General features: G+C 47.0%; 1 pseudogene and 2 gene segments (V, D, J or C); all 3 read left to right on the top strand.

Annotated features, from left to right (window-relative positions):
* Positions 1-531, top strand: LOC134758824 (T cell receptor beta variable 5-6-like). The segment is given in 2 exon segments: positions 1-64; positions 188-531. Coding segments are annotated over 2 exon segments (393 nt in total).
* Positions 532-1,722: 1,191 nt separating this feature from the next.
* LOC134758825 (uncharacterized) lies at positions 1,723-8,273 on the top strand (annotated as a pseudogene).
* A 3,280-nt stretch (positions 8,274-11,553) lies between these two features.
* LOC134758826 (T cell receptor beta variable 7-7-like) lies at positions 11,554-12,200 on the top strand. The segment is given in 2 exon segments: positions 11,554-11,641; positions 11,785-12,200. Coding segments are annotated over 2 exon segments (465 nt in total).
* The last annotated feature ends 141 nt before the right edge of the window (positions 12,201-12,341 follow it).

Here is a 12,341-nt window from a genome sequence, read left to right on the forward strand (position 1 = left end):
CTGTCCCACTGTGCCATGGGACCCGGGCTCCTCTGCTGGGTGCTGCTTTGTCTCCTGGGAGCAGGTGAGTCCTGGGCACAGGACAGCAGCCCCATTCTCAGCTTTCCCACCCCTGTGTCCTCCACTTTACCTTGGGGAGGACCTCCAGGCTGTCCCTGTGCTCATCCTCCATCTGCTTTTCCCACAGGCTTAGTGGATGCTGGAGTCACCCAAAGTCCCACACACCTGATCAAAACGAGAGGACAGCAAGTGACTCTGAGATGCTCTCCTAAGTCTGGGCATGACACTGTGTCCTGGTACCAACAGGCCCTGGGTCAGGGGCCCCAGTTTATCTTTCAGTATTATGAGGAGGAAGAGAGACAGAGAGGCAACTTCCCTGATCGATTCTCAGGTCACCAGTTCCCTAACTATAGCTCTGAGCTGAATGTGAACGCCTTGTTGCTGGGGGATTCGGCCCTCTATCTCTGTGCCAGCAGCTTGGCACAGCCCAGCAGAGTCACTGACGTTCTGTATATAAACTTCCTGCCTTAGCTTTGCCTTGAGAGCTGCAGGCCCCACCCAGGTTTCACTCCTTCAAGGGAAGCTTTTAGTTGTTTGGAAGGCATGTCTTGTGTCCTACTGAGGGCAGAGCTCTCCCAACCAATAGAGCCCAGGTTTCCTGTGTCCTGAGTGTGCCCACTTCTGTACTGCATCTTCTTGCAGCTTGTCACCTCAGTACAAGAGTGACTGCTGAGCCCCAGATGTGTGCTTGATTATTTGCATTTGTTACACAGCTTAATGCCTTTCAACAATCTTGCATATCAAATATTCTTATTCTTCCTTTACAGATAGAAGGCTCAGGGACATTGAGTCATTTTCCCCAATGTCTCTTGGCTTGTAAGGATCAGAAGTAGGAAACAAACTAGTCCATACATTTTCCACCTACCCCCCTGCTCCATCATCATCTTCTGCATCCTGGTCAGTAGTAAATCAGGGCCCTCACACTGCTGTCTAGTGACCAGCAGGGCCACAGTAGAGGCTCAAATGTCTTCAGGGGTCATTACTATGACCTTTTCATTAGCAACTTTGAGGAATGTTAAATTTCACACATTTTAACAATCATTTATGTGCATTCCCTTTGTCTTTCCCCAGTCTGCAGCTTATATTTTCATTTTTATGGAGTTTTTGGTGCACAAGAGCTTAATTTAATGCAACAAAAACTAAAAACAATTTTGTTTGTGTATAGACAAAAACCACTTTCTCATATAAATGTCTAAGCTTATTTTTCTCAACTTATTCTACTAAAATTTAAGTTTGGATTTTCACCACTAAGAATAAATGTACCTGAAATACATCTCATGTAAGAAATAAGATACAGACCTAGGAATGGGAGGGAAGGACATATGTTCAGTGAAGAAACAATAGCTTGTCAAAAAGAGCCTTAAAGTGGACACCTGGAGCTGACGGTGGAGAGGTAGGTAGAGGGCAAATGATCATGAACCTTGTCAGTCTATTGTCTTGTAGAAGAAAGACAGCCAGGAGCAGAGACCATATGGGCGAAGGTTTATGACTTGACTGTAGGTTGAAGGTTGCAGCAGGTAGAGGGAGGAATTGCGGGCAGAGTCACTGGCTGGCAGGGGCAGTGGCATCATCAGTTGACTCTACTGACATCTAGGATTTATGTCCCCAACACACAAGCTGAAAAACCTCCCCACAATTTCCCCATTTTCCCCTGACCCTACCATGACCACCAGACTCCTCAGTGGTGTGGCCTTTTGCCTACTGGGGGCAGGTGAGATCTTTAAAGCCTTTTCCTTGGCTCACCACATCCCAGCCTAAGCCTTTACCTCAGGTCTCCATTATTGGGGTCCCTCCTTGGGCACTCAAATTCCTTCTATCATAAACTTCACAGAAGCTGGGACAATCAGATCCTAAGATACCAGAGAACAAAGGCAGTACATGAAGTGGCACGGAGATGCCTGAGACTGTCATCCATGACTACACATGTAGGTGTTAATAGGAGCTGAACCTGGTGTACAGCTGATCTGTCCCAGCCCGCAATACAGAGAAATCCCTGAGGGTCTGTGACTTTCTCTCAAAGCCAAATATGTGGCCTTGGTGTCAGCCTCTCCCAGACCTCTGTGCCCTCTTGCACCAGGCAGTCACCCCACAGCCACCTTCCTCTGCACACAATGCTCAGTGGAAGATATAGGTGGCCTTGTCTTCACAAGACCATGATCCAGGCAGTGGAAGACGCTGTCCTATAGGAGTCTCCCCAACACTGCCCAGGCTGGGGCCCTCAGATTTCTGAGCAGCCCTGTGCATGGAAAACTCTGCCCTGTGATGAGCTTCTCTCCTAGGCCAGTCTCAGCTGGACGAGGGAATGCACATCACAGTGATGTGAGCAGATGCAGCCTCTCTTCCAGGTCCCTCCTCCAGCTCTGGCCTCAGAAGTCCTCTTCCTCACTTGCTCTCAGAAAGGAAAGTTCATTTGAAATTGTGTATTTGCAGACAGCATTGACAACATAGGTATGTTCTTTTCCCTGTCGGCCTTCACAACTCCATTTTCCCCAGACCATGCTCATGTCAGTCCTCAGCCTCCTCCACATGATATCTGCTTCCAGGTGTCGTCTCCCTCTGCACCTTCACCTCCACGTCAACCACAGATGCCTCAGTTCAGGCCATTCCTCGTGCATCATGCTCCTCCCACCAAAGGCCTTTCCACTCCATGCTGTATTCTCTGTGTCAACACAAGTCTCTTCTTTGTTCTTGCTCCAACTGTCAGTTTATCTACAACCATCTCTAGGGAGACACTCCTTCAACAGTTTTCCTAGGCTGCACCTCCTTATTGTAAATGCTCACAGCTTATAATATGCATTAAAATTCATAGATTTAGCACCATAGTCATTTTCCATGACTTTGTGTGACTATTTAATTGACACTACTCTTGCATTCTAGACTGTAACATGCATCATTTTACAAATTGTGGATGTTTTGTTCCCCATTTTATTGTCAGGACCAACAGCAGTTCCAATCTTGAAACTGACCAATCTTGAAAAATAAAGAACAGATATTGAAAGGCCGTCTGAGTACCCACTTAGATGTCTGGACGCATTAAATGGGAACCTCTATCCCTTCATCTCCTAGGATGAAATGAGTCCTGGAAACAGATGAGAAATCCCTGTCATGGATAAGTAACTGGATCCAAGCCTTTCTGCACGACTGAATTTCCTATCTGCCCATCGCCTTCCTGCCTAGTCTCCTCCTTCAATCTCCTTCCCTCACAGGTGTCCTGGATTTGGGAGTCTCACAGACACAGCGCACCTAATCACTCTGAGAGAGTGATCAGAAACATAATATCAAACACTGACATTAAAAGGTCATGGAGAAGAAAACAAATGGCTTCCCCATGCTCTTATGGAGAGTTTTCCCAAGGCACAAATATCTCTTTGGGTGGCTTTGAGGTCATGGTGCCTGACACACTGAGCGATATTATGGGTGTCCATTTCCATGAATTGGTGGGCAATGTCAGAGACACAGAGTTCATGGTCACCAGCTTCCTCCAGCCCACACCTGATTTTGGTGCAGGGCACTGAACAGAGACCTTTGCTTGTTACCCTCCTTTGCCAGTTAGGAAAGGCTGATTGTGAGGCAGAGGCTCCATTTACAGCGCAGGGCTATCTGTTAGTCCCTGAAGAATTGTGAGAGCCATTCTGGGTGGAAATAATCAAATACACAATCACCAAGAATGGCCCACGGATAGACAGAAGCCCCAATTTTGCCAGAATGATTTGCATCTATGCTTTAAAGACAAATGCAGTTTTATCTCTTTAGGCAATAAAGACCAAAAATAGACTAGCTATTTTAAATAATTGAACCTTAAACAGACCAAAGTCAGAACATCTTCCCTAGGGACAGCATTTTCTTCCACCCACTCGCTAAAGCTGTATTTGAGAAAGCTGTGTGCTGTTGATAAACGCTGGAATATCGTTACAATTGACATCGTAATAATACTGCTACTTGGATCAGAAACAAAGAGCATTTCTAAAGCTTGAACAATGTAAAACTGGAAATGAGCTCTCACTGAGTTTGGAAATGCAGGCACTAGAGGGTGCTCATTTCTCTTCCTTTTCCAATCAGGGGCTATTCAAAGGCTGTTCTAGAACAAGGGGTGAGATCCTCCACTTCCCCATGGTGATCAGGCTTTCACAGGTAGAAGCCTTATTAGTTCATAATCAGCCAAGCTGACCTCACCATCAAATGTATCGATTTCGATGCTCAACCTCCTCAGCAGTCAGAGACTGTCTGTGTTCACCAGGAGCTCGTGTGCTTTTACGGAGCACACTTTCTCCTCGGTTTATTAAAAAAAAATGAGCCTTTATACGGGGTTCCATAAACAGAAGCTTTCTGTACTTTGCCCATTTAGACACTACAAATTCTGATGCCTGATGAAAAGTGTAAACTTAAAGCTTGCATGTCGTTAAGATTTTTAATAACCAATTTAAATAATATATAGAATGAAAATGTCAATAATGCTCTCGAATCCAATCCCATGTTCCATTGGTAACCAATATTAACGCTCTGGTGTGCTTCTTTTCACCCCTCTTTTCTGTGTTCATGCACACCTTTCTACCCAAGTACACCTACAGAAAATGGGTTCACCTGTACACTTTACCTGCCAAATATGTACTCTTTTCTGTTTATATATCTTGGTCTTTATTGTTCCAGATTGGTTGATATAGATCTAACTTGCTCCTATTATCTGCTTCATATTGCATAATGAGGGTAGACAGGTACATTCATGCTGTATTGTCTGTTTCCTAAATTCTGCCAGATCTTTTCTAAAGTGACCAAATAGCATCTTTACACTTCCAGGTTCTCCTCACCCCAGCACCCAGTTGATGATTCCAGCTTTTCCATCACTCATAGTCCTGGCAGGTCTGAGAGCTCCATTTGGTTTCTCCTGCATGAGGAGACAGGGAGGGATAAAAGGATAGACCTTTATCAAACCTACCAGAGACTACACAGTATCTCAGTTCATCCTCATAAAGCATTGAGGGGAATGTTAGTCTTGTTTTATAGATGAGTCTAGATGCGGCTAGAGTCCAGGAAATCAATAAATAGCCTTGCCCATGGTCTCAGAGCTAATAAATGGTGGAGGCAGATGAAGGGCAGTCGGCTTGCTTCCATGTGGAATTGATAGAGGGGTCACTGGAGTTTGAGGGAGGGGAGGTCTAGAACCATCTGGTGTTGTCTTCAGATCGGACACCAGGGTTGAGACAGTCTGTGTACCCTACAGCACTGTAGATACAAGCATCATGGTGTTGGCAGTGGGGAGATACTAGAGTGGGTAAGTGATTAGTGGCCTGGAACTGGAAGATCTGAGCTTTGAGAAAATTATTCCCATCACAACATGTAGCAGAGACACTGATGTGGATAAACTAGGCCAGGGAGCTGTGTGAGGAGCTGTTGTTAAAATGAGGGAGGGAGGAGAAGCAACTAAGTGGTCACTTCCTAACGTGAAATGGAGAGGAAACCGATATTAACTAGAATCCATCTGATTTTAGTCAGTTTTCCTTTGTAAGTATTTGGAAGGTGGGATAATTTATTTTCAAGGTTAAGTAAACATCTATACATCTCCTTTACCTTTTGAAGACTGGTGGCGAAGCGAAAAATGGCACGGCCAATGGAGTCAGAGTTTGTTTAATAAATATCTCAGAGTTCAAAGAGAGACTCTCATGGGCCAGAAATTGGTAAATGTTCCTGCATTCTAAAATTAGGAGGATCTTATTTTCTTTGAATCAGCAGAGAAGGAAGCACAGGCAGTGGGGAGGAACAGTTGGGAACATGGCAGAGTGGCCGCAGGATGTCAAAGACAAAGGACATATAATATCAAATTCTAAGCTGTGAAGCTGTGATGCAACCCTCCACCTTCTCCTAGTGGATTTTTTAGGTCTCAGCACAGATGCACAGCTGAGGGAGTAATTTCTTTGGAAATGAAGGACAAATAGCTGTGTTAAATATTAATAACAAGTCCACATTAGAAAGCACACCTGGAAATGGAAACAAGATTATTTCTAAGGCCTTTTCTACTCTAAGAGTCTCTAACTTGGTGGCAAGGTGAGAGGTGAGGATGGGGGTGGGGGAGTTGATCCACATGCGATGAGTACCATGAGGCTCTACCATGAAGCGTGTAGTTCTCAGTGTGAATCAGAGCCCTAAGAAGAATAATGCCCTTTACTTTGTTTTGCCCTGTGCCATCCCAAACCCACTCCACCCTTAATTAAGCAGCCATGGAAATGAGGGTAGCCAGAAGGAATCAAACCCTGCTGCTTGGTTCAGTAGACACAGGGACCTGGGAGGAGGGTGTTGGCTGGGTCAAGGAGAAGATGATGAGCTCAGAAAATAGACAAGGAGAAACCCCAGGGGAAAGCTTGTAAAACTCTGGATGAATCACAAGATATGTTATTAGAGCTCCTTTTTATTACTAAATTTTATTTATTACTAAATTAATGGCAGGAACCCTGCACAAAGGGATATTCCCTGTGAAAGATGGCATCTCAAATAAAAACAGAGCATTCTTCCTTACCCTAAAGTCTGCCCTTTCTCCCCAAGTCCCTCACGCATCAGGCCACCTTTGTGCCCACAGATCATGGGCAGCGCTGGGTGGCCATCATCATCCACACAGAGAGGGCAGTCAGCAGCATGAGCTGGTTCTGCCTGATGTGGTCTCACCCTAGGCATGGAAAGCAAGAGACCTGGGTTGAGCTGAAGGTGCTCAGCTGGGTTTGTCAGGAGTCCCATCTGTCAGTGAATTGACAAGAAACAGAGCAAAACGACTCCTCCAATGTTGAGAAGCCTGCACCTACGATCTGGAAACTTGATAACAGAGAAAACCAATATAGACAAAGGATTTTAAACAGGACTATGGTCAATTAAGCAAATTAGAAAAGGATACTTGAAGGAGTATTTGGGATACAGGAATCAAAAACACCAGGGAGACATGAGAAGTTTCCCTAAGACTCTAGACTACAGCACTGTGTAGATAACTAACATCAGAATATTAATTATATTACTGAAGAATTAAAATTTACATTGAATTACAAACTGTTTCCAAAAGGTCGTGAAAATCTTGTAGACTTGTTTTAATTCAGACAAATGTGTTCTTCTCATTCTCAGCTGTTCACTGGCGCATTTATCTTGAATTTGACCATCTGGGGAATGGGCGTGGCCTCTCCTGACAGGAAGGCTCTGGGGCCCAGGCAGGGAGAATGAAGTCTCAGAATGACTCCCTTGAGAGTCCTGTTCCCCTTTCATCAATGCACAGACCCAGAAGACCCCTCCGTCCTGCAGCCCCTGCCATGAGCCTCGGGCTCCTGTGCTGTGCGGCCTTTTCTCTCCTGTGGGCAGGTGGGTCCTGGGCAGGGCCCCTTGCGTGGATTTCAAGGCCCATCCCCTTTCCATTGGGGCTGCAGCATCAGTTCTGTCCTTCTCTGCAGGTCCAGTGAATGCTGGTGTCACTCAGACCCCAAAATTCCACATCCTGAAGACAGGACAGAGCATGACACTGCAGTGTGCCCAGGATATGAACCATGAATACATGTCCTGGTATCGACAAGACCCAGGCATGGGGCTGAGACTGATTTACTACTCAGCTGCTGCTGGTACTATTGACAAAGGAGAAGTCCCCAATGGCTACAATGTCTCCAGATTAAACACAGAGGATTTCCTGCTCAGGCCGGTGTCGGCTGCTCCCTCCCAGACATCTGTGTACTTCTGTGCCAGCAGTTACTCCACAGCGCTACAAGGCCGTCTCCTCTCTGCACATAAAGGCATGGAGGCTCTGCCCTCCACCCCCACCCGAGACTCAGGGATGACCTGGGCAGAGTATTCTGCAACGGGAACCTTGGAACACGAAGTGGCCCCAAGTGGCCCAGACAGTATGAGCCTCACTCTGTGCCAGGTGCCTCTGCAGGCATCTCAGCCAGGCCTGGACTGGTCCCAGGTCCTCAGATGTCTCCTTTGTTGCTCTCTCCTACAAGTTCTACTTTTGGGGTTGGGGCCAGGGCTTCCCCAGCTCCTAATTTTCTACTCATCATCCTGAGTCCAAGGCCCCCAGGATGAAACAGGATTTGTATTTCAGATCCATCTAGACTCCTGTCTCTCCCTGGTGACCATGTTGCTTCTTCTCTCTAGCGTTTCCCCCAGCCCCCACCCTCCTGTGGCCCACCTTTCCCACCTCCGCAGTCATCCTCAACCCCCCACTTCCCCACCCCTCTCTACTGCAGCCATGAGGGGAGCGCCTCTCTGTGACTCCTTCCTTCCCGTCACAGAGACTTCAAAGGCCATTTTCTTTGCCCTGGGCCAGAGCCTTCCTTTCTCTAGTGGCCAGTTCCTACCTGTGCTTCAGATCTCAGTATGATCAGCCCCTCTTGCGGGAAGCACTCCCTCCCCTCCCAGGTAAGATCAACTTTCCTCTCATAAGCTCTCAGTGAATCATATGTCTGTTAGTAACCTTTAGCACAGTTGGGCTTTCTCAGATGCTTGTCTGATTATTTTTGTGCTCCACCCAATTTTTTTTTTTTTTTTAAGACACAGTCTCACTCTGTCACCAGGCTGGAGTGCAGTGGCATGATCTCTGCTCACTGCAACCTCTGATACTCTGATTCAAGTGATTCTCCTGCCTCAGCCTCCTGAGTAGCTGGGATTACAGACATGTGCCACCACGCTCAGCTAATTCTTGTTTGTATTTTTAGTAGAGATGGGGTTTCACCATGTTGGCCAGGATGGTCTCGATCTCCTGGCCTCATGATCTGCCCTTCTCGGCCTCCCAAAGTGTGGGGATAAAGGCGTTAGCCACCACGCCTGGCCTCTCCACCCAATTTTTAAGCCCATGAGAGGTAAGACTGTGCCTGCTGTATTTACCAACATCAGTGCCTGGCGTCTGGGGAGACCCATTTCACAGAGAATGGATGAGTGAACGAGAGGCTGAGTGAGTGATGAGTGGGTGGACGAACCAATAGTAGGAACAGGCTACATCTACTGTAACCTGGCAGAGATCTAGCATTAAGTACAAGAAAGCCCACCCCTTTGATTTCTGGGCTCAGGTCGGTCTTGGAAATTGATGGGGAATCACTATCATGGCGGCTACACCTGGCTCAAGGCTTCCTCTTGTGGCTGCAGCACCTGAACTCCTCCAGGTCTCTGTGCTCTCCTTCAGGGTCTTTCCCCACAACAAATCCAGACAGATAGGGATCCACTTCTAGAATTCCATTCATAAAGGTTGTTCCTTGAAACCACCTCTAGTAAGAAAATCTCCATTAGGTTTGCATCAATAAAACAGAGCCACTACAGGTTTGTGAGTGTAACAGATTTATGATCAGAATTAGACTTTATGCATATGTGGGAGGAGCTGAGGAAGACAAGGTCTGGAGGAGAGAAGTCAGAAGGTGAGGGAGCCAGTCAGTAGCCAGGGCTCCTGGAGCTCTGGCAGGACAGGCTGGAGTGGCAGGAACATGAGAGGATCAGAGCATGCCAGGCCATGCAGTGGGACCTTGAGCTGGGAGCACAGGAAAAGGCCGAGGAAACCTGCTTCTGGGGAAGCTGTTCCCTCTGTGTGGGGGCCATGCCTGTGGGTATAGTGCCAAACACTGGGGGCAGCCTGGCTGCTGTTGGGCAGCATTTGGCAAGATGAACTGGACACAGGGTGCAGAAGGAACAGGACTTCCTAGGTCTGTTGGATGCCTCTGTATCTGCTGGTCACTGACTCTCACTCTCTCACCACAATGCCCTGCCAGTTGTTATAGTGACTGTTTTATATCTGTCTTCTAAATTTTACCAAATGTATCCTTGACCATCTCTAACCCAGAATGATAAATGGCATTCTGGGAAAGTCAGACTCTTACATTTGCAAAGTTGACTTAACACAATCCAGCACAGTATAGATTCTCCCAGATTAAGGCATCAGATCACACAACTGACTCAACCTGCCACGGTCTGTGGACTCCTCTCCGGGGGACACCTGTGCTGCCCAAGTGAATGTGTACACAATTTGTATGTAGATGTTCCAGACACTGGCTACTAACTTTTCTTTTAATCCTGTGCCTGAAATCTCGATCCACCCAGAGGCAGGGCTCTGCCTCCTGCTTCTGTCTCCTTCCTGAGCTTCCACCCTGATGGAGTTGGATGGACATCAGACCCCTGGTCAGAGTGCAGTGACCTGTGGAGACAGTAGGAGGGAAGCTCACATCTTGCTGCCTTCCTCCATCCAGTTCTTTTATAACCAAAGCAAGTGCTCTGGTCTCCCTTTTGACTGTGCAGTATGAGAAATGTGCTTCATGAATTTGTAGCTGATCAGCTCAATGATTTGATGGCAAACCTAAAGTGAAATCCTCAGATCTGCAGAAATTGCCCTGCATTGCTGTGAAGATGGCAAGAATACTGTGTGCTAGAGTTGCCTTCTCTCCATGTAGAGACCTGGCCCCCAAACAGGATGGAGCAGAGAGGGCCAAAGAGCCCAAAACATGTCTCAGATTGTTGAAAGGCAATTTCCCAGGACAATCCTACTGACGACATTTCATCTCTTGTATTACACACTTGGCCACCGTTCCCCCCAGATCAGCTGAGTACCCAGGATATCACACATCCCAGCATCTTCTAAGGAGGAAAAATACTTCACATACCAGCCTCCTTCCTGCACCACATTGACTAACCCTGGAAACTTCGCCTTTCCAGAAAAAAGCTCTGTCTTCTCTTGGCCCAGTCTAGCCTGGTAGGTTTAATTCATGATTTATGTGACCTTTTAATTTACTCAAAGGAGAACGTATGATTTCAGGGTAAAGAATATTCATTTTATTTTTATAAGTTGGACCTAAACAGTAAACTGAGTACTTTTCTTCCATCAGTGTCTTAAATTAGACAACGGTAAAACAAATCTTTGATGCTAGAACTTTAGGTCCTAGTGTTTCTCACATGGAAGTTCCCAGTTACCCAGTCTAGGGCATGGAATAGACGAGCATTAATAAGTCACTCTATGCCTGAGATGGTTTTCTATGGGTATCTTTTCTGAATTACGGTTAACAAGGGTGGGAAATGATCCCAGAAGAAAGGCATGAGGGCAGTTCTTGAGGGAACCCATGTGATGGGACAGTCTCATTGGGCACGTGTGACTGGGGGAATGGAGGAAGCTGGGGCATGATTGGGATGTCACAGGGGACCCTGACTCGCGGGAAAGACAATGAGCTCAACCCTTTGTGCCCTATGTTAGGGGCACTGTTGTTGCATCCTCCAGGACATGCCCAGCAGGCAGGGGAACGGCTGTAGGATGAGAAGATGAACTCAGAGATGCAGTGTGAGGTCTCCAGGTACAGACAGCTCTGGAGCACAAACCAATGAGCCATGAATTGATGTTGTTAAAACGGAGGTTATAAATATTTAAAGCGTCACCCAAGTGTGTTCTAATATAAATGATATGACCCTGAGGTCCTGAGGATTGAGAGAGGAAGTGATGTCACTGTGGGAAATGCCCTGTGGAGACAAGGACATCCCTCATCCTCTGCTCCTGCTCACAGTGACACTGATCTGGTAAAGCCCTCATCCTGGTCTGACACTGTCATGGGCACCAGGCTCCTATGCTGGGTGGTCCTGGGTTTCCTAGGGACAGGTGAGTCCTCAGAACACAAAGTAGTTTCATATTTTTTCTGTATGTAGGCGTGTGTGTGTATGCATGTGTGTCTGTGTGTGTGTGTGTGTGTGAGATGACTACAAATGTTTTCCTTATTCTGTTGCCAGATTCTATTTCCACAGATCACACAGGTGCTGGAGTCTCCCAGTCTCCCAGGTACAAAGTCACAAAGAGGGGACAGGATGTAACTCTCAGGTGTGATCCAATTTCGAGTCATGCACCCCTTAATTGGTATCAACAGGCCCTGGGGCAGGGCCCAGAGTTTCTGACTTACTTCAATTATGAAGCTCAACCAGACAAATCAGGGCTGCCCAATGACCGGTTCTCTGCAGAGAGGCCTGAGGGATCCAACTCCACTCTGACGATCCAGCGCACAGAGCAGCGGGACTCGGCCATGTATCTCTGTGCCAGCAGCTTAGCCACAGCGTGGCACAGTCGCCTCCTTCCTGTTCACAAACCTCATCCTTCTCTCTCTTTGCAGCTCCCAGAGATCCTTAACAGAGGCCTCTCTTTGCTCCTCACTTTTCCTGGGAAATAAGTAGATTTGGACCTCGGCTGTCCTTTGGGTGGAAAGAGACCACAGATTCATTCCTGAAACACAGTGACTGCAAATGTAGGTGGTGAAAACAATCACAGCCCACTGCACTCTAGGAGTGCTCAGAGCCAGCTCACTGCTCCA

The sequence above is a fragment of the Gorilla gorilla genome, chromosome 6 (assembly GCF_029281585.2).
Source record: "Gorilla gorilla gorilla isolate KB3781 chromosome 6, NHGRI_mGorGor1-v2.1_pri, whole genome shotgun sequence".
NCBI lineage: Eukaryota > Metazoa > Chordata > Mammalia > Primates > Hominidae > Gorilla > Gorilla gorilla.